This window comes from Callospermophilus lateralis, chromosome 15 (genome assembly GCF_048772815.1).
Source record: "Callospermophilus lateralis isolate mCalLat2 chromosome 15, mCalLat2.hap1, whole genome shotgun sequence".
Taxonomy (NCBI): Eukaryota; Metazoa; Chordata; class Mammalia; order Rodentia; family Sciuridae; genus Callospermophilus; species Callospermophilus lateralis.
In genome coordinates, this window is record NC_135319.1 from 76,059,353 (window position 1) to 76,082,666 (window position 23,314).

At 33.0% G+C, this 23,314-nt stretch overlaps 1 protein-coding gene across 4 annotated transcripts in view; it reads left to right on the plus strand.

Moving 5' to 3' along the window:
* Positions 1 to 23,314, plus strand: part of Shoc2 (SHOC2 leucine rich repeat scaffold protein) — a 95,183-nt gene that overhangs the window by 15,376 nt on the left and 56,493 nt on the right. For 3 of the 4 annotated variants that reach the window (XM_076834845.1, XM_076834844.1, XM_076834846.1), the window contains exon 2: positions 16,468 to 17,405. The exons of the other annotated variant lie outside the window; for it this stretch is intronic. In XM_076834845.1, coding sequence (XP_076690960.1) covers positions 16,703 to 17,405 — 703 coding nt within the window. In that variant the 5' untranslated portion in view covers positions 16,468 to 16,702. The remainder of the gene's footprint in view (positions 1 to 16,467; positions 17,406 to 23,314) is intronic. 4 annotated transcript variants of the gene reach the window in all.

A 23,314-nucleotide genomic window follows, 5' to 3' on the forward strand; every position in this document is an offset into this window, starting at 1 on the left:
GCTTATTTACATGATTATATTTTTTTATTGTATTCTGAAATAGAAGAGGCATATATCATTGTAGATGATAGTCTCATGACTTTGTCATATTTAATGTTTCCTTGTCTATAAATGGGCCTTAATCTGCCTCAGAATTATTTCAATAACTTAATGAACTGACTGCTAAAAGCATTTAGTACAGTCTTGGCATATAGCACTTGCTCAAAGATTATTTTTTGGTGCTGCAACTACTATTGTCAGATTCCTATCTTACTATTTGACAAATAATTTCCCTAAATCTTGGTTATCTGTTAAATGGTAATACTGCTACCTGGGGTGCTTACTTCTTAAGAACTGTTTTGGAAATCAAATGTAATTATGTGAAAGTAGTTGGTAAACTCCCCTGAGCAGATCTAGCAAATTTTATACTATTAGGACGGGGCGGGGTGGGGGATGGTGGTAAAAACAGGGAGTGGAGATCTGCTTTTTTGGGAAAGAGTTTAATTGAATGCTGTAAAACAGGTTTGTCTTTCCTTAGTTCTGGCAGACTGAGACACATGTGGACATAAACTTCCTTCTAGGCCAGGCAGACAAAGTATAGGCTTCTTTGTTTGGTGGTTGTTATTTAGAGATATATCATTCTTTGCAAATTGAAGATTATCAAGATTTCTGTTTCATTGGTGTTCTTGATATAGTACTCATAAAATCTTAGATGAAGAATCTGTGGCAGTGTACAGACCCTTTTAACTTATTATCTATTTACTTTTAGAATTTGGCCTCAAATTTCTTTACCTTATTCTACTTTATGCCCTGCCATGTCCTCCTCCTCTCTCTCATCATCCCAACTCCTATGTCTTTTCCTGGGAGAGATTAAATAGTTAATTATGATGTGTATTTTTTTTATGTCTTCTCTGCTCTTACACAGATGTGTAACTCTCACATAAATTTATACTTTTTATTTTTATTAAAAAAACCCAAATCATTTTATGAAGAAGATGCATTTTTGGAAGTTAGGTCCTAAGATCAGCACATATAGTAACAACAGTCTATGAATAGCCCCTTCAAAATTCTGTAAATGCTCATAAAGTATATTACATGTGACTTTGCAAGATATTATATACGATTATGCATATATAGTATATGTAAATATGATAATTTATATAGTTGTATTTTATAGAGAGATGGTTAGTAGATTATTTAGATGTTGCTTAGGTACTATAGCAAATTACGAACATTCCAATTTACCAATTCTTACTATTTCTTGTTACTTTTGTTTCCTGTGATTTTTATCAGTTATTGGTTATTTAATGTTTTTCTGTTGCCTTCAACTCAGATTTTCCCATGAATAATTTAGGAAACCATTACCACCCACTCAACCTGGCCTCTTGAGTAATTTGAAAATGAGTTGGTATCCTGAAAAATAATTCACATATTCTTACTTTAGATTGAGTGGTAAGGCAAAATAGTGCTATTTAAATTATTTCTTTCTCTCTTTTGCTGAGTTCACAGTTGAAGTACGTATAAATTTATTGCTCTGAATATTTTTGTTCTGTGGCCTATTTTTTTAATTTTCTCCTTAGGTCCAAGATCAGCACATATAGTAACAACAGTCTATTTTTTTTTCCCCTGAAGTGCTGGGGATTGAACCCAGGGCCTTAGACATACTAGGTGAGGACTATCACTGAGTCATATCCTTGACCCTTTTGATAGCTACATAATATTATATAAAACAGATGAAGCATAATTTATTCAGTACCCTGTTACTGTTGTCAAACAGTACTGCCTCTTCTTTTCCTATCATTATTACTTCATTGAGTTTCTTCTTGTATATGTCTTCAGTATTTTTATGCCATATTTTTAGTCTTGAAATTTCTAAATCAAATAGTAATAATATATAATATAGAAATACAATATAAAATGTATATTACTAATGAAGATGTCTTTCTAAATCTTTCAAGACAGTCTGGGGAGGAACTCAGTTTGAGCATTTGCTTCAAAAGGAAAACATAACTTTGGACTGAATTTATGGAAGCAACTTAACAAACGTTGAATTAGCATACTACCTTACCCTGTCTTTACCTTTAACTATAGCTGAGAAACTAACACCCTAAATTTGATATTTCTCAATTCCTTATGTATTTCTAAATTTTAGATAAACTGTTTTCACTCAACAATCGGGCACCTAACGTTTGGGAGTTTTTTTACCCCCACCAACTAATATTTTTATTTTCTGGACTCCAAATGATTGTCTTATAATTCATTTTGACACCACCTGTAGTTCATGTCTGTTCCAGAAGTTAAAGAACTTGGTGCCAAAAGAGTGCCCCACTTTATTTTTTTAAAAAATATTTATTTATTTAATTTTTTAGTTATCAGCAGACGCAACATCTTTGTTGGTATGTGGTGCTGAGGATCGAACCCAGGCTGCACGCATGCCAGACGAGTGCGCTACCACTTGAGCCACATCCCCAGCCCCCCCCCTTTTTTTTTTTAGATTTTATTTTAAAAAAATATTTATTTTTTAGTTGTAGTTGGACAAAATACCTTTATTTATTTATTTATTTATTTATTTATTTATTTATTTTAGAGAGGGGGGAGAGAGAATTTTTTGATATTTATTTTTTAGTTATCGGCGGACACAACGTCTTTGTACATGGTGCTGAGAATCGAACCCCGGGCCGCACGCATGCCAGGCGAGCGCGCTACCACTTGAGCCACATCCCCAGCCCCTTTATTTATTTTTATGTGGTGCTGAGGATTGAACCCAGGGCCTTGCATGTGGTAGGCGAGCGCTCTACCGCTGAGCCAACAACCCCAGCTTGGCTGCCCCCACTTTAGACAACAATCACAAGTCTGTATCATCTGTACTTTAAACACTTTTCTCAAGTTCAGTGAATGTTTAGAACAGTTCACAGTACTCAGGAAGGCAGTTCAATTTCTGGTTTATTATAAAGTATGCAACTCAGGAACAGTCATGAAATAGATGTGTGGGGTAGGGTGTGGGGAATGAGATGTAGATATCACACATCCCCTCTCAGTGCATCCACCTTCTTACCACCTTGATGTATTCACCAAACCAGGATACTCCAAACCCTGTAATTTAGGGATCCTTATGAATATTTCATAGTATGATTGATTAAATCACTGACAATCTTTTTTTTTTTTAATTTATAAATAGTGATAGACTCAGGAAGCTGCAAAAAATAACACTTTGCCCAGCTTCTCACAATGTTGTCATCTAATACAATAGTATAATATCTATATCAAAACTAGAAAATTGACAGTGGTATGACAGTTAACTAGCTTATAACTTATTCAATTCTGTCCCCACTTTTTCATGTATTCATTGAGTATGTGTATAGTTCTGTGTATTTTTACCCCATATATAGATTCATTTAACAACTCTCAAAGTCAAGATACATTCTGGTTCTATCACCAATAAGTCAACTCTCCCTACCCTACCTTGACCCCATCCCCTAGCAACCACTTCTGTCTTCTCCATCTCTACTCTTTTGTTGTTTCAAAGAAGTTATTTAGGAATTATAAAGTATGTAACCTTTTGAGATTGACTATTTCACTAAGCTCAAGGTCCCTGAGATCAAGTTTCTTATATGTATCAATAGTTCATTCTTTTTTATTGCTGACTTATGTTTCTTTGTGTAGCTGTATTAAGGCTTGTTTAACTCTGTATTCACTGGAGGACATATGGGTTGTTTCCACTCTGTATCATTATGAATTAAACTATTTTGAATAGTGGAATACAGATTTTTGCAAGAATATGTGTTCATTTCTTGGTGATGAATGCCAAGGAGTAGTACAGTTGCTAGGTTGTATAGTAAGGATATGTTCAGTTTTATAAGTATAGTAACTGCTGTTTTGTATACTGACTATACCCCGTATTTTGCCTTCCCGCCAGTAATGTATGAGATAATGTTGTATTAGCATTTGGTATTATTACTTTTTTTTCCCCCCTCTGTATGTGCTCTGTTAGTTGTATGGTGACATTTCTTCATGATTTGATTTTTTTTTTTTGTGTGTGTGTGCAGGGGTGGGGGGGTATCAGCAATTGAGCTCAGGGGCACTCAACTACTGAGCCACATCTCCAACCCTGTTTTGTATTTTATTTAGAGATGGGTTCTCAATGAGTTGCTTAGTGCTTTGCTTTTGCCAAGGCTGGTGTTGAACTCGTGATCCTCCTGTCTCAGCCTCTGGAGCTGCTGGGATTATAGGCATGCACCACAGTGCCCAGCTTGATTTTAAGGTTTTTTTTTAACTGGCCTGTGTTAGTGTTGTGGGTATAAATTTCTGGGTATATATATTTCTGGAAGAATATTAGACTCCTAATAAACTACTTGACTAATTTACTCTAGTAAACTAGTTTCTTGATCTTTCCTGTTCTGTCAGTTGTCTTAGAAATTAATAATTTATTAAGTTGACTTTTTTTCCTCCTTTCTAGCCTAAAATCTAAATTGCGTGTTCCCTTATTTTTCTGCCACACTTGTCCTCTAAATCTCAACTTTAGATTAATTTAAGAATACAATTTAGATTGCCAAATACTGGCAGAAAAAAAGCCACAGCTTTGGAGATTGGCGCTCCTATAAATTAATACCTAAATTTATCAAACTCTGTAATTTTGTCTCTGGTCTATGTCATCATTACTTCTTTCAAAAACCTTACCTCTCTTGTTCTCAGCAGATTAATTTGCTTTTGCTTTGCCAAACAAATATGATGCTATACGTAATTTGAGATAATTATCACCCTTGACTTCTTCCTGTTCCTCTTATTCCCAAATGAACTTGTCTGCAACTGAAATCCGTTCTGATTTCCTGTTTGAAAGGGAAAAAGATCCTTCCTTTCTAGTTTTCTGCTAATATGTTAGATCTTTTTGACGACTACTACTAAAATTCAACTAGATGAACTGGCTGCTGCTTTGACAGTATTTTTTTCTAGTTCATGTGTATCTCTATTTTTCCATCTGTCCATCCCTAAATATTTACCTTTACCAAAGTATTAATATGTTTTTCTTCTGCATGCTCTTCGTTGATACTCTCATCTCAGACCTTTGTTGACACCAAAGCTAGATCTTTATTTCTAGCTCAGACATTTCTTTATTCCAAATCCATATTTTCAAATACGGACTAAGAACTTTAGTGTAAGCTTGTCCAAAATGCTACTTTGCTCTTTTTTATATTCCTTAATTTGAATATCCATTCTGCATCTACCTAATTGCTTAAGCCAGCAGCTTAGATATTTTTTTGTGCCCCCCATTCCCATTCATCCTTGTTTTGATTTTGTCTCTAAAACATCTCTTGAATTATTTCCATCTTCTCTGATGACTTTTTTGCTTTTAGTGATTCTCAAGTACAGCAGACAATATTTATATGAAAATTAGTATTCTGAAATAATAGTAATCTAATTAAAATCATCATAATATCCGAAGTAATTGAAAAGAGACATGAGAAGAAAGAACGTTTTGTGTCATGTAAATGCTTAGGTACAGTGGCACTTAGAAAACAATGAAGAATTATATTTTGCATGTGAATATGAAAATGCTTAGGCACAATACTAGAAAATAAGAATACAAACGTGTGTATGTATACTCACATATATCATGAATATAATAGGTGCAAGTACAAACCAATACAAATGTATCATTTGTGACTCACACCAAGATTGGTATGATTATCAGAAATAATGAATAAATTTAAATGTTTCAAGTTTAAAAAAGTAGTCTTCCCTCTATTATGTAGATATTACTTTTTACTTCCTGAAAAGTGCAAAAACTATTGTAACTATACTTTTCTCATTGACCATGACATAGATAAAGTGCTTTGCTTGTGTTTTCAGCACAGAATTTAGGCACTTGAAAAATATTTGCCAGGGGTTCATCAGAGAGGGAGGAAGGAAATTCAGATAGCTGTGGAATGCACAGGGAATGGGGTGGGGGGGACAGTGAAACTTAACCAGATACCTCGCTGTACATTTGTTGAAAACTATAGAATGTACAACACAGGTAAGATCCTTTTCTCAACTGCAGCTTCATCTTTCTTATTCACCATTCTGAAAAATTATGTTCAATTTAATTTGTCTCAGAATGTCCTTTAATCTCAGTCCTTACATGTAAAAAATTTTCTCATGGAGTGTTCTTCATTGTTTTTCCATCTGATTATATGTCCTTTGAAGGCAAGAACTAGGTCTGTTTACTCAACACTTAGCATAATATTGATACATGGGAGGAGTTCAATAAATATTTCTCAAATAGATGAATAATATAATTACAGTTTTCTTTTGCTTGAGGTCTTCTGTGGACTACTATTTAGAAACTGTTTACCTATTTCTTATTGGTGTCTTCCATACTTGACCCATTATAAAAATGCCCAAATAGATAGTTTTTGCGATTGCATTTTAAAAAATACATTACCAGGACTGTGCTACAAAATAGTCTGTAGTTCTTTTTCTCCCAGGCACAATTTAGTTGTAAATTATTATTATTATTATTATTATTATTATTATATGCCTTTATTTATTTTTATGTGGTGCTGAGGATCGAATCCAGGGCTTCACATGTGCCAGGTGAGTGCTCTACCGCTAGGCCATAATCCAAGCCCTAGTAAATTATCTTTTTATTATTTTCCTATAGTAGTGTACATCTTTTTAAAATTAAAAAAATTTTTTTTAGTTGTTAATGGGCCTTTGTTTTATTTATTTATATGTGGTGCTGAGACTCGAAACTAGTACCTCACACATGCTAGGCAAGTGCTCTACCACTGAGCTACAACCCCATCCCTCCCTTTAAAAAATTTTTTACAGTAGTGTATATCTATTATGTCATGGTTAGGAGGCATTTAAAGTTAAACAATTGAATTACAAGGCAGTAAAATTATTTCCAGGGAAGGAAACTGTTTGAAATTGTGTCCTTTTAATGTAACCCCTGTATTCCAGAAAATGGTATGACATATCACCACAACCCTACTTATTGGATATTGACAAGTTATGCGTTCTATATAAATTTCAGAGTTGTGGCAGGATTTATGACAACATCACAAATATTTTTTTCCTACTCTAATTTAATTTTTTAAAAACTAAAAACCCAGTCATTTTATACTAGATTTCATGGCAAATAAGAATGCAGTTATTGGGTATTTTGATGTATAATAACCCAGCTTTTGAACCAGTTCTGATATCTTTAGCCTTATCTGGAAGACGGTGGAATGTATGCTAGGATATTCCTTATAGACTCACCATTATTTTATAAATGATCATTGTGTTCATGAAAGTATATTTGTATGTATTTGTACTTGAGGAAAAGAAAAACTTTTCTTGGTAGTATTAACAAAATATGTGCCTTTTCAAATTGAATAGCATTTGTGAGCAAGGTTATTTTTTATCTAATATTGAACTTGATTGAAAAAAGTCTTTTCCTTTTTGAATTGCTACTCTTTAAAAAAATATTAAAATGTTTTCCTCCAAAAAAATGGTTTTTAAAATTTTATTTATTTCAAATGCATCAATCAACACCCTTTTTTTTTTTTTCCTCTTAGCACTGGGGTTTGAACTCATGGCCTTGCGCATAGTAGGCAGACACTACCACTGAGATACATCTTCAGCCTTTTTTTTTTTTCTTTTAATTATTTTGAGATTGCCTGGCTTGGCCTGGAGCTCGAAATCTGTCTACCTTAGCCTCCTGAGTAGCTGGAATCAGATATATACTACTGAGCTTAGTGCAAATGCTGCTTTAGAACTGCATATTGTAGATTTGTATTGTTCCATGTATGCTTTGTATTGTTAGTGTAATTTTTTGAAGTAATTTTAGATTTATATTATTTATAAAAACAGTTCTCCTGTACTCTTCCCTCAGTTTGCACTAATTCTAACATTTTCTATAACTATGCTATGATTATTGAAATCCCAGATTTGATATTGGTACAATACTATGAACTAAATCACAAATTATAGCCTGGGTTTGAGATTATACCAGTTTTTTCCATGCACTATTCTCTCACCTGTGGGAGTGAAATTTGATCACATGTATAGATTCTTAGGGACACTACCATAAAGTTCAGAACTGTTCATCACTTCTGAGAAACTCTTACTCTTGTTACCTTTATAATCACACCTTCACTTCAACCCCAAGTCATCACACCACTAACTCATTATCTATCACTTTAATTTTGTCCTTTAAGAATAGTATATGAACAGAGTCATACAATATGTAATCTTTTGATATTTAGCATAGTGAGAGCCATATAAGTTTTGGGCTGGGGTCAATAATAGTTTATCCTTTTTTATTGAATGTGCCATTGCATGAATACACCACAGTTTTTTCATTTGCCTATTAAAATACGTTTGGTTTGTTTCCAGCTTTGAAGTATTACAAATAAGATTGTAGTCAACATGTAAATGCCTAAATTGTCATTCCTCCAGAAGAAATACCCAAGAGTGCAAGTGCTAGGTTATATAGTAAATGTGTGTTTAACTTTAGGAGGGACTGCCAAATTATTTTCTATAGTGACTGTGCCATTTTATATGCTTGTCAGCAGTGAATGAGAGATCCAGTTTATCTACATTTGACCAGCTTATGGTATCATTGTTTTTACTTTAGCTCATCTAGTGGTACCTGTACTTGGATTTCTTTAATGGCTAATGATATTGAACATTTTTGCTTGTGCTTATTTGCCATTTATGTCTTTCTTTGGAGTGTCTGAGTTTTTACCTATTTTCTGATCAGATTGTTGTCTTATTAAGAGTTTTTAAAATAAGTATATATTCTGGATGTAACTCCTTTGTCGTATGTGATTTATAAACACAGAACTCTCAGACTAGCTTATCTTTTTGTTCTCTTAATTGGGTCTTCACTGTACAGAGTTTTGTGATGAAATCCACGTGTTGATTTTTTTTCCCCCTTTAAGGACTTTACTTTTGGTGTCATAACTCTTTGATACCGTATCATTAATTAAAGTCCATTTTTTTGAGCTATACATTTTGTTTTGATATATGAAGACATGTATCTACCAATAAAGTATCATACAGAACAGTTTTCATGTCCTAAAACTCCGGTGCACCACTTACTCATTCTTCCCTTTCTCTCCCAGAACCCTCTACAAATTACTGATCTTTTTACTATCTCCATAGTTTGTTTTGTCTTTCAGAGAATGTCATGTTAGATTTATACAATATGTAAGCTTTCATATTGTTTTTTTTTTTCAGCTTATAAATGTCTTTTTCCTCAAGTATTTTCAGATCCTGATATCTTTTAATCACTAAGTTTTATTCCATTGTATGGATGTGCCACAGTTTATCTATTCACCTACTGAATAATATCTTGGTTGCTTCCAAGTTTGGACAACAAAAAATAAAGCTGCTATGAAAATTTGTGTGCAGGTTTTTATGTAGATGTAAGTTTTCAACTCATCTGGGTAAATAAGAGGACAGTAATTGGTTTATACAAGAATACATTTAGTTTTATAAGAGACAGTAAGTGGCTTATATCATTTTGCATTCACACCAGCAATGAAACAGAGTTCTAGTTGCTCTGTTTTCTTGTCAGCATTTGGTGTTGTCCAACTAATTTTTGAAAGCTGTGCAAAAGGAATTCAATGGAGACGGCCTTTCAAGAAATGATGTTGGAACAACTAGATTTATTTTGTATAAGGTATATAAACTTCATATATAAAAATTAACTTATAAAAATTAACTCAATGACTCAGATTTAAATGTGAAACAGTTAAAAAACTTTTAAGAGAAAATCCTTCAATATTTATTTAGACCTTTGATTTCTTTCACCAGTGTTTGGTAGTTTTGAACTAACAGTTTGTACATGTTATTAGGCTTATACATAGATATTTTAATTTTTGAAACTCTTGAAAATGGAATTCTGTTCTTAATTTTGTTGTTCAGTTGTTTATTTCTAACCAGTTGAAATATGGCTTATATTGACTTTTTTTTCTGTGACCATGCTGAACTTATTTATTAGTTGTGAGGACTCCACATAGGCAATCATGTTGTCTGCAAGGCACGATAGTTTTAAATTAATCCTTTCTAATTGTATGCTGTTTCTTTTTCCTGCTTTATTGCACTGGCTAGGACTTTCAGTATTATTATATTTAATAGAGTGTTAAAGTCTGTATTAATTTGTAGATATATTGCTGAATATTTTTGTATCTCTGTTTATGAAACATGAGGTCTATTGGTAAATAGCTTCTTTTTTTTTTTTTTTTTTTTTTGTCCTGTGTCTATATTTGGTATCAGGGTAATGCTGACCTCAATAAATGTGTACTTCCTGGAAGAGATGTACAGAATTGATATTATTTCTTCTTGAGATGTTCATTAGTATTCATTAGTAAAACCATCTGTAGTTGGTAATTTCCTTTTTGGAAATTTTGAAACTGATTTCAAAATGCTTTAGTATTTTAGGACTATTAAATGCTCTAATTCATCTCGAGTTTTTGTAGTGTGTGATTTCCAAATATTATTTTGTGTAAGTTGTCAAATTTAGGTCTATAGAGTTGTTTTCAGTATTTTATTATCCTTTTAATGTTTGTGTAGTCTTTAGTAATATTCCCTCTTTTATTCCTAATAGTGGTAACTCGTGACTTCTCTTTTTAGCCTTGTCAGAGTTCCTAGATGTTTATCGGGTTCATGTATTCTTTTTAAAGAATTAGCTTTTGGTTTTACTGATTTTTTTTTTTTTTTTTGTCCCCTCTCCTTAGTTTACAATTTCATGGATTTCTGTTCTCTATATCCTTCTGCTTTCTTTGAGCTTCTTTTACTTTTTCAAGTGTCTTGTGCTTAGATTATGGGATTATGTGTCATTTTTCTAATCATGAAGTTACATAAATTTCCCTATAAGTGCTGCCGTACCTATATCTAAATAGATTTTGTCTTGATTCATCTCGGTATATAGTTTAGTTTTCCTGTTCCTTCCTTGATCTACAGACAGACTGTTAGACTTTTGTTATTTTTCTGCTGTTGATTTTTAGTTTAATTGTGGCCAGGTAATATTCTATGATTTTAATTCTGTGAAATTTAAAGTTTCTTTTATGAGCCAAGATAGGAGTTTATCTTATTCTGTGTAACCTTGGAAAAAAGTGTATTCTATTTTTACTAGTAGAATATTCTAGAAATTTCAGCTAGATCCAGTTGATTTGTGGTATTGGTTTTTTTTTTTTTTTTTAATTCTAAATCTTTGCTAATTTTCTGCATTTTAGTCTTACACTACTGAGAATGGGGCGATGAAATCCCCAATTATAGGTGAAGGTTTATGGATTTTTATTTTTAGTTTTATCATGGACATTTTGAGACTTATTATTTTTAATTCTGATTTGTTTAAATCTTCTGTTTTAGCACATAAACTGGTTCAGAACACATGTCCTGACCTGACCCATTTCTGTGGTCTTTGGTTCCAGTTTATTTTCAAAACTCTGATCTGTGGGCCATCCCAAAGCCTATAGTTCACTTCTTAGACTAGTTACTTTCATGCTTGAGCTACTACGGGTTATGCCTGAAAATACTACATAGATTGAAAGAATCCCTTTTTTTCAGTTCCTTACTCTCCCAATCTTCCCTTCTCTCTGATTGGGAAGGAGTGGTATATTACCTCTTTGCCAATATTTGCTTAGTGCAAAACAAGGGATGATCAGCAGGGCTCTCTTCCTTATTATCTGATAAGTGCAACTTGGAAATGGTCAGCAGGACTCTACTTCATACTCCTGAACCACAGAGATGATGTGAAGGGGAATGTATACTGCTTCTATACAAGTAATTACAAAGCTGGATGGTTGGCAGGGTTTCACTCCACAGTCTTTGTGGTTTTAGTGCCAGTTGAAGAGGTAGAGGGACATGACTTCTTTTAGTTTTCAAGTAAGGAGGGAATAGTCAAAAGGGCACCATCTTGGAAAGCTACCTTTTTCACAGTTCTTTGGCTGGAGAGAGCAGATATTTCTTGGTGTTTTCATTTGTTTTTGCCTCTTGGTATTTTTTGGTTGTGGGTTTCTCTACTCCCCAGGTTAGGATATGTAGGAGATGAAGACAAATCCCAAGGAATTCACTTTCAGATAATTCTTAAAGTCCTAACACCCCCGTCAGTCTCCCTTCTTTTCTCTACTTTTCATAGTCTTCAGCTAGTTGCTTTGTAAGTTTTATCCAGGGTTTTAGGTTATTTTTAGTGGAAAGAATAGAATAATAATAATAATAATAATAATAATAATAATAATAATAATATAATTGAGCTATCTTGTCTGGGACCAGAAGTCTAGTCTATTATAATTCAAGATCTAATGTTGTAAAAGCATTCACCTTAGAAAAAACTAAGGGATATATTTAGTGTGTGTCCTATTGATTGTTTTTCTTTTTTACATAAACATTATGACACATATGATTAGCATAGTCTTTATACCAGGAACAGAGCTTAATAGGCTTGTGATTTCTCTCTTCTTTCTTTCATTGTCTCTTCCTCCTAAATCAGGAAATTTCTTTTGGAAATAGCGAAATGTAATGTTGAGTATATTACAAGAGCAAGGAAAAAAATACTTTTTGTGTCCAATTTGCATAAAAATATACTTCCTGAAAGTAATGATTTAAAACCTGAAACAGTGACAGGACAAGGGGTGGCAAACTATGGACCAATGGCCAAATATAGTTTGAGAACTGTTTTGCTATAAAATTTTGTTGAAACGCATCTACTCCTGTTTATGTATTGTCTGCTTCTGCTTTCATACTAAAATAACAGACTTCAAGTTCCTGTAACAGAGACCAATTTGGCCTGCAAAACCTATGGCCCTTTACAGGGGAAGTTTATTGGCCTCAAAGTTTCATGTATTGAAGGCTTGGTCCCCACCTTATGGCCCTTTTTGGGAGGTAATGGAACCTAGTAGAGGAAGTTAGATCATTGGGGGAATACCCTTAAAGAGAATATTGAGACCCTGGTACCTTTCTTCCTTTTTGCTTCCTGGCAACCATGTTGTGAGTAGTTTTGCTCCTCCATGTGGCTCTTGCCTTGGTGTACTCAGGCCCAAAGGTAACAGGGTCAAGCAACCATGGACTGAAACCTGTGAGCCAACACAATCCTTTCTTCCTTAAAGCTTTTTATCTCAGATATTCGTTACAGTGACAGAAAGCTTAGTGATAGAATCCTTGGCTTAGAAAATATTGGAAGCCTAAATTAATAAACATCCTTATACAATCATGATATGTCTGCTTATCTTTGTAATCCAGCATGGCATAAGGCAAAGAATGTGGAATTTAAAATCAGGCATACCTATTCTTATATTTTTCTTTAGTCACTTATTAGATGTGTCAGTGTTCTTGTTTGTAAATTGAATAGAGGCACTCTTAATATAGGAATTTAAAATTGCTTTCATAATTTGAAACAGATTTATATGCTAGTGAAAGTTACTTCAACCTAGACTTCTGCAGGGCAGAATTCAGTGCCATTTTCTTGTTTGATGCCATTTTGGATTAACAGTAAAATAGATTTAAGAGAGTTAATTTGGTTATGAGTAGGGAATTTGTTTAATATCTTCCTGGACATCTGGTTATGAGAGTATGAAATAAGATAAATAAAAAGCCCATATCAAGTGGTCTATATACAGTAGTTATTAGTTGGTTGAAAATAAGAGTTACCTGGGGTGGTAAAGATCTCAGTGTAAAAACACATTGCTGACTTCAGCTTAATTGATACAATTTTATGCCCCCCCCATTTTAAGAATTTTGAGACTGAGTACCATTCATACTGTTGCATGAATGGGTACAATATTCTGATTTTGTATAAATGTAGTTGTCCCCCAAACATACAATTAAAGTGATGAAATAAATCCCAAACTCTTGAATAACTTATTTGCAAGAAACATCAGAGATTACTCTGAATACATTTTCTCTCAAAAATTTTGGCAGTGTCACTTGATTCAGATATAGATCCCTAATTCACTTAGGGCTGTCAAATCAGTTATCCTTAACAAACTATATTTTTATTGGAAGTATAAAATTTTTAGTTAATAGTCCATGCTTTTTTTAAAGAAAAAGCATGGTGAACTGTAACTAAGTTATGTACTAGCAAATCTCATTAAGTATAGGAGCTGCAGGATGAGCTTGTGATTCAGTTCAAATCTATCACTGCTATAGTAAAATCATTGAAATAATTCAAGTATTGGTAGTTTGAAGTTCAAATATAGCGGATGGTATTGATAAACTATGGGAACTCCCCTTAGTCTTCAGTAGGACCTTAAAATTATTACTAATATTGTTTTTCATTATTGTAGCTATCTTCTGACCTGTCCTTGACCTTCAACCTTCGTTGTTTTAGAATTATACTTGAGAAATACATTTACTGGTTTTCAGATTCCACATTTGATCAGATCAAGTTTTTCCCAAAATTGATAAGCTTTCTTTTTTTAGTTGTTAATAGACCTTTATTTTATTTATTTATGTGCAGTGCTGAGAATCTGAACCCAGTGCTTCACACAAGCCAGGCAAATGCACTACTGCTGAGCTCCAGCCTCTTGAGGCACTTTTGTTTTAGGTTTTAGAATTTCCTGGATTCCTTTCCCTAAAGATTCCGATTGAGTAGTTTGAGATGGAGCCTGGACATTTGTATTTTTAAATCTTACTTGATTTCTACACAGGAACATAGGAGTTGTTGTCCTTCTAAATTGTGTGTAAGTAAAAAGTGAATTTTCAGAAACTTGGCAGTGTCACTTGATGACCTTTCAGTGTTTGTTGTTTGTTTTTAATACCAGGGATTGAACCCAGGGGCACTTAACCACTGAACCACATTCCTAGCTCTTTTTATTTTTTGAGACTGGATCTCTCCAAGTTATTTAGGGCCTCATTACATTGCTGAGGCTGGCTTTGAATTTGTGATCCTCCTGCCTCAGCCTCTGAGGAGCTACTAGGATTTACACGCATGTGCCATCATGCCTGGCTGGCTCATAATGACATTTCTTAAGTACAGACAGATAAACAATGTTGTATCCCTTAAGTTATGGAATATTTTCCATTATTCATTGTTAAATGGTTTGAGTAAAAGCACTTCGTGGTTTGAAGGGGGGGGCATAGTGGTAAATAATGTGAAATGGGCTTTCGTGGTATGCTAGCCAAATAATAGCATATTTATTTAATTGTATATACCAATGTAAGTTCATACTTTGCAATTTCAAATTATAGATCATTAATTCTCTATCCAGTTCCTATTATCATTGTTATATCTCTTGTTTGAGCAAAGCCCTACCTTTTCATTGTCTATGCAAACCAAGTCCATTCATTCTTACTTTAGGCAAAACCTTCCCTTTCATGATGTACCACCTACCTCTCCTTGTTTAATTCTGTCCCATTATTAAAGGGCCAGTTAGCCTAAGTTTCTCAGCTGTTTTCACTGATAATGATTTTCCTAAAAGTTCTATAACTGATATCTAACCTGTAAATTTGTATGGGTGAGGGGCCCATAGCAAAATAAATAAATAAATATATTTATTTTTTTCCTGTTCCTATGATCAAACCCAGAGTCTTGATGCATTCCATGCAAGTTGTTTTATCAGTTAGAGTTAACAAGAGTTAAAACTATGAATCATTTATTTTAAATTTAAAAAAATGTTTTGGGAGGACTGATGCCTTTTCCAAAGCTTTTATTACTTTTTTGGTCTTTGTGGATTCATTTTACCAGTGAAGTTTTTGTGGATTCCTTTTACCAGTGAACCTTTTGTACTTACTGTGCTATTGATCTTTCTCACTTTTCTAGAATATAGACATCATTTGAGATTGCTCTGTCATGGTTTCTCAAGGGTGGTCCCTCAGATTTACCTGTATAAGAATCAACTAGATTCCTTATTAAAAGTGCATATTTTAATAATCTTTCCCCTAAACTATTTGCTTTTTTCCATGCATATCATTTTTTTTTTTTTTGTTCTTTGCCACACTGCTGTCCATTCTTTTATCAACTTTGAAATCCTTTCTGTTTTGTAAAGCTATAAGTAGTTATATATAGAACAATTTTAGGGTACTGGTTAGAATATAGGCTGTGGACATATGCTGCCTAATTTTAAATTTTGGCTTTTTTTCCCCCAAGATAAAAAGCTAGTTATCTAAAAATATTTTTGTGCTTTAGTGTCCCTTTGTATAGAATGAGGATAACAGTTTCTCATAGTGCTGTTATCTATACATATTAAAATAAATATTTGTAAGTTCTTTAGTGTTTGTACTTAGCCCTTAATAAATGTTAGCTGCTGTTGTGATTTCTCACTTTAACTTTTATAGTTTGTAACAGTAATTTGTGATCATTTACCTCTTTCTATTAGATTGCAAATTCCTAGAAGTGAGGGCCTGCCTTATTAATTTTTGTAGTTTTCAGTTAATTTTACATTATAAAGGGTTCAATAAATACTGTATCAAGTAATAGGAGGAACATGGCAAAGTTCACAGTAAGATAGTTTTTCAGAGGCTATTTACTTAATATAAATTATAACTTAAGGTAATTTAATACTCTCTATTATATTTCAGGAATTCTAATGAATCATTGACCAGCACCATTTTACCAGTTGGAATGAGTTGTCAGAAATGGGCATAGTGCTTTTAGATCCACCATGTAACAGATGGATGTTACTCCATGCTGATTACTTTTTCAAGCCAACACCTGTTTAATTGTGTAGGCTCTTTGTCTCTTCATCTTTGAATTCAATTGCTAGCAAATAAAGTAAAAGTTCATGTAGTTTTTTTTTCCTAAGCTTGAGTCATCATGAGTAGTAGTTTAGGAAAAGAAAAAGACTCTAAAGAGAAAGATCCCAAAGTATCATCAGCCAAGGAAAGAGAAAAGGAGGCAAAGGCCTCTGGAGGTTTTGGGAAAGAAAGCAAAGAAAAAGAACCTAAAACCAAAGGGAAAGATGCCAAAGATGGAAAAAAGGACTCCAGTGCTGCCCAACCAGGGGTGGCTTTTTCAGTTGACAATACGATCAAACGGCCAAATCCTGCACCTGGGACTAGGAAAAAATCCAGTAACGCAGAAGTGATTAAAGAGCTCAACAAATGCCGGGAAGAGAATTCAATGCGTTTGGACTTATCCAAGAGATCTATACACATATTGCCATCATCAATCAAAGAGTTGACTCAATTAACAGAACTTTATTTATACAGTAACAAACTTCAGTCTCTCCCAGCAGAGGTGGGCTGTTTAGTAAATCTCATGACACTGGCTCTAAGTGAAAATTCACTTACCAGTTTGCCTGACTCTCTTGATAACTTGAAGAAGCTGCGGATGCTTGATTTACGGCATAATAAACTGAGAGAAATTCCTTCAGTGGTGTATAGGCTAGATTCTCTCACCACTCTCTACCTTCGATTTAATCGTATTACTACTGTGGAAAAGGACATCAAAAACCTGTCAAAACTCAGCATGCTTAGCATTCGCGAGAACAAAATCAAACAACTACCTGCTGAAATTGGTAAGAGGATTTGGATTATTACTATTATTTTTAGAATTTGTTATGCTTAGTAATTTTGTTGAGTGCTTTTCCATATCAGAAAGTTCCTGAAACTTGTTTCTAAATTCCATTTCCCTGTGATTTACTTAATACTACATGACTTGAGATTACTTTGTAAGCTTCAAAAGTAAGATAGAAAGTAGATGTAATTAGACCTTTATCACAAACTGAATCTGCTCTGATTTTGGAGAAAATGAATTTGAAAGATGTTTGCCTAATTTTTAAGTTTTTATCTATTTTTAAAGTACCTATATATTTATACTAGATATATTAAGGCTCCAATTGCCCATTCTGACTTTCCTTTTTTTATCTGAAGACTAAATTCACATCACTTTTCTACTTGGTCTTATTGAAGGTTGTCACATTAGAGCTTTGCAAAACAGCAGTGTCATAGGAAAATAGAAAAACGTTTTATAAATTTTGAAAGTACTTACATTTTCATTAAAAATCATCTAATATGAATATACTATAGTGAATCTTACCATTATGTATATCCACAAGACACTAGTTTTTAAAAAGTGTAAGTAAATAGCAGAAAGATCAGTAAGGGAAAGGGAATAGGAGGAGGGGAAGGGGGGGATAAGGGTATTTAGGTCTAAATTGGAACAAATCATACTCTAATTTATAATTATGTCAAAATGAATCCTAATGTATCACTAATATGAAGCAATTAAAAAATGGGGAAAAAAAACCCCTAAAACTAATATAGTAGCAGCTTGAGCCCAATATTTCCAGGTATGCCTGGGCAACATAGTGAGACCTTATCTCAAAAATGACTTTGAAAGTTATTTGCCTAATTTTTAAGTTTAATAGCAAACAAAAAAAAAATCCAGTACAGAAAAATTAGAAGAAGAGAGATCTTATAAATCCAACACTTAGCATTTTGATTTCATTCTGGTCTTGTATAGAAAGCTGAATTGTAACGAAACAAAGGAAATGTTTTTTAAGAGGATGAAAAAGTAAGGAATATAGATGTGTAAAGTCAGTAAACAGAAATTGTCTTTATTAAAATTCATTGGCATCAATTTTTGTGAAAATTGAAGGTACTGTCTTTGTCCTTTTTATTAGATTTTTTTAAAAAAAAGAATAAAAAGTGTATTTTGAAACTTTAAAGGGAAGTTTTTATTTTGTTAAAGGTTTATTTACACAAAGATGAATTAAATATATTCTTACATTAAAAATTGATCTTGTAGGTGATACAGGAAATTTTTGATTTTAGGTTCTTCAGCTTTTCAGGGAAATGTTTTCTGTTTTAAGATGCATTTAAACTTGGGTAGCATATTCTATTACATTTAATTCTAATTAGACACTTTAAATATTAATTTAAAAATACTTAGACTAGCCATTATATTATATATTTTCTGAAGTAATACACTGTATGTGCAAAGTAAGTATGGTTTGCTCAAGAGAGATTAAAATACTCCCAGGAATTTCTTTGTGGAAATGCTGCATTCCATATCTTCCTATAGAAATGAAATTGTTGAATGAATCATTTTAGTACCATATTGTTAAAATGTGACCTGCATTTATGGCCTATTGTTGAGTAGAAGTACGGACTTGGAAAAAACAAATAGTGAATTTTTATATATATTATAAATATTATTGCCTGTCTTTATTATTGTTTTGCGTTTTTTCCTATACTTAGTCCTAAAAAGTTTGACTTTAATTCACAAGTCTTTAAGGGTTTCTTTCCAAAGCATTGCTATCAAATTACCTGGAAATTAGCACATTGAAGTGAGGAATTATTTCATAGAACTTAAAAAAATTTTTTTTAGTTGTAGATGGACACAATCTTTATTTATTTACATTTTTTAAATGTGGTGCTGAGAATTGAACCCAGGGCCTCACGCATGTGAGGCAAGTACTCTACCACTGAGCTACAACCCCAGCCCTATTTAACAGAATTTTACATTTAACTTCAGTTTGTTCTTGGGAATATATATGCAGCAGTTTTACTGAAAATTGAGCATATCTTTTTAAATTGGCATATTTTATTTTATTAAATGGTTTATATTTGGAGCTACCTAATCTTTGCCTTTATTCATATATTTGTAATTCTAAAAACAATCATTGAATTTGTTAATGTGCACCCTTCCACCATTACTTAACATTACGAAAGTTTGTGTGTGTGTGTGTGTGTGTGTGTGTGTGTGTGTGTGTTTAATGGAAACATCATACATTTGTTTTAATACAAATAGGGTATCAGGTAGAATGTAAATTGCTTTTAAATATAATGTTTAGTAGGAGTAATGGTTTATAAGGTTTAATTTAGTTGAATTTGGGATAAACATACAGAAGTCTGCATTATTCATTTCCTTATAGTGAACAAAAATAAAGATCTAGTAAAAATAACAAACAGTAATAATAGCTGTTGTTGGAGCACACTGTTAATATGTCATATACTGTGTTTTGATCTGTTCATGTATATTATTCTGTTTTGTATTACTATAATGAAATACTGGAGGCAGGGTAACTTAATAAAGAAAAGAGGTTTATTTAGCTCTTAGTTGTGCAGACTCTAACCTATAGAGCTGGCATAAGATTGGCCTTGGTGAAGAAAACCTTATGGTATATGACATTGCAATGTTGGGAGTGCCTGCAAGAGGGAGCTATCATGTTGCCAAACAGGAAGCCTGAGAGTCTGGGAGTAGCCAGGCTTGTTCTTTTACAACAACCCTCCTGGCAGAATTCAGAGGTCCCACAGCAAATACTTTGTTTCCTTCCAAGGGCAACTTTGCAATGGCTTAAGGACCTTCCCCATTAGATATCAGCTCATACCTACCACTCAAGAGGACTGGGCCTCCAGCACATGAACCCCTGAATGAACTACATCCAAACCATAGCATCCTGTGTATTTTATATGTATATCACTAAATCTTTTCGATACCCAATAAAATGAGTATCCCTTCCTCGTAGTGCCGAAGGAACTAAAATTGTAGCAATTAGATAATTTATAGAAGATCCTGCAACTAGGAAATTTTCTGATTTTTGGACCTGGGTCTCAGTTTTCACTCTATGGCCCTCACTGGTCTAGACAAATGATATTAATCCCATTCTGATTTAGTGATCTCTGGCAGGTCCGGGGAATTTTTTTACTTTTTTTTTTTTTTAAAGAACAAACTATTATTTTATATGCAGCTGCAGTTGAAAGCCATTGCACTCATTGAAATGAGATAGTGTTAACAACATAATTGAAATATAATTCACAAACTGTAAATTGATACTTTTAAAGTCTGCAATTCAGTGGTTTTTAATGTATTCAGAGTTTTTATTCATTACAAACCATTTAGAATATTTTCATCACTATGAAAATAAAATCTGTACCCTTAATCAGTTGTTTGATTTAGTGTACTACCTTTTTTACAGCAGAATGCATTACAATTCATATTACATATATACAGCACAATTTTTCATATCTTTGGTTTTATACAAAGTATATTCACACCATTTGTGTCTTCATACATGTACTTTGGATAATGGTGGCCATCTCATTGCACCTCTATTTCTAACCCCATGCACCCTCCCTTCCTCTCCCACCATTTTCCCTATCTAGAGTTCCTCTTTGCCTCCCATGCTCCCCCTCCCTATCCCACTCTGAATCAGCCTGCTTATATCAGAGAAAACATTCAGGCATTTGGTTTCTTGGGATTGGCTAACTTCACTTAGCATTGTATTCTCCAACTCCATCCATTTACCTGCAGATGCCATGATTTTATTCTCTTTTATTGCTGAGTAATATTCCATTGTGTATATATACCACATTATTTTTTATTCATTCATCTACTGAAGGGCGTCTAGGTTGGTTCCACAATCTAGCTATTGTGAATTGTGCTGCTTTAACATTGATGTGGCTGTGACCCTGTAGTACGCTGCTGTTAAGTCCTTTGGATAATAGACCGAGGAGAGAGGGTCAAATGGTGGTTCCATTTCAAGGAATCTCCATACTGCTTTCCATATTTCTACACCAGTTTGCAGTCTCACCAGCAGTGTATGAGTGTACCTTTTTCCCTACATCCTCACCAACACTTATTGTTGTTTGTATGCATAATAACTGCCATTCTGACTGGAGTGAGATGAAATCTTAGAGTGGTTTTGATTTGCATTTCTCTAATTGCTAGTGATGATGAACATTTTTTTCATGTATTTGTTGGTTGATTGTACATCATCTTCTGAGAAGTGTCTGTTCAGGTCCTTGGCCCGTTTATTGATTGGGTTATTTATTTTTGTTGCTTAGCTTTTTGAGTTCTTTATATACTCTAGAGATTAGTGCTATGTTTGAGGGGTAAAGATTTCCTCCCAAGATGTAAGCTCTCTATTGACCTCACAGATTGTTTCTTTTCCTAGAAGAGACTTTTTAGTTTGAATCCATCCAATTTATTGACTTTTGATTTTAATTCTTGTGCTATAGGAGTCTTATTAAGGAAATTGGGGTCTAATCTGACACGATGGAGATTAGGACCTACTTTTTAAAAACTTTATAAGTATATAGAGTTTTTAAAATTCTTTTGTTCTTTTTAGAATTTAAATTTTTTTGTTATTTTTAGTGTATTTTGACACATTATACGTACATGGAACAAAACTTACCCAATTAGAATCCCATTTTTGTACATGACTTGGAGTATAACTGGTTGTGTATTCATCTATGAACATAGGAAAGTTATGTATGATTTATTCAACCCCTTCCTAATCCCAACTTCGGTCTTTCCTTCATTCCCCTTTATCTATCCACCAGCACCCAATAGGTGCTTTCAATAACTATTAACTTGAAATAGTATGACTATTACTACTAGTAATAGTCATACTATTAATAGTCATACCATTTATTTAACCCATCTTGTCCCATTGTCCCAAATGTGGAACACCTCTAAAACCTTATAATAACTATAAAATAATATCATTATAAACAATATTAATATATATGTAAGCTGTAGGTTTTGACTTCCAACCTGTTAATGTACCTTTATAAATTTCATTGAAAATGCACAATTAAAACCTTAGAATTTAATGGGTTAATGAAACCTCATACTATTACCTGTTTCCACTGTTTTAGTATCTTACATTTTAGTCATAGGTCATACTATTATAATTTTATAATAAATTTATTATAGTATTTTTATATAAGGTTATAATTTTATTAAAATTTTTTATTATAAAGTTGTAATATTCCAATACATACCATTATAATTATTTTACATTGTAAACCTTAATCTTAAAATTCTCAAAATTCTACCATGACTGCCAGGATTGATAGAATTATTTTCATGTTCATGGCTCAGGTAACATTATTAAATAATAAGTTTTTTTGTACAAATGCCAATGAATAACTCACTTTAGCAAGAAAGAAATCAATAAAGGGAATTTATAGTTGTTAATTATAAATTAACAACTATAAAGTAACTCCTTTTGACTGTGAATCAGCAAGAAACCTTAGAGACCTAGAAATGAGCTGTTAACTTAGTCTATTGTTATCAAATTTTCAAGTCTTTTACTAAACAAAACCTTGTGGTAGAAGTTATCACTATTGCTAAAGGAGGCAATGAGAATATAGAAAAAAGCACTTGGTTGATTTTAGAAGTTGTTAGAATCAAAGGAGATAAATAATTCCCATGCTACAGCGGCATTCCAAAGAGAAGAGGGCAATCATTGTATCCTAAAGACAGCATGTTGCAGAAGTACTTGCTTAAAAGAACCCCCAAAGTTTTCTTTGCAGTGAAAGGGAAATTTAAGTCTTTTAAATATAATGTAAATGATATAATGATATGACTTCTAACCCTTCTAAACCTGTTAAAACTTGTATGACAGGTATTTCCAGTTTTGTTAATTATGTAGTTTCACAGATGCATTTTAGTAAGGTTTGAAGTATTCTTTTT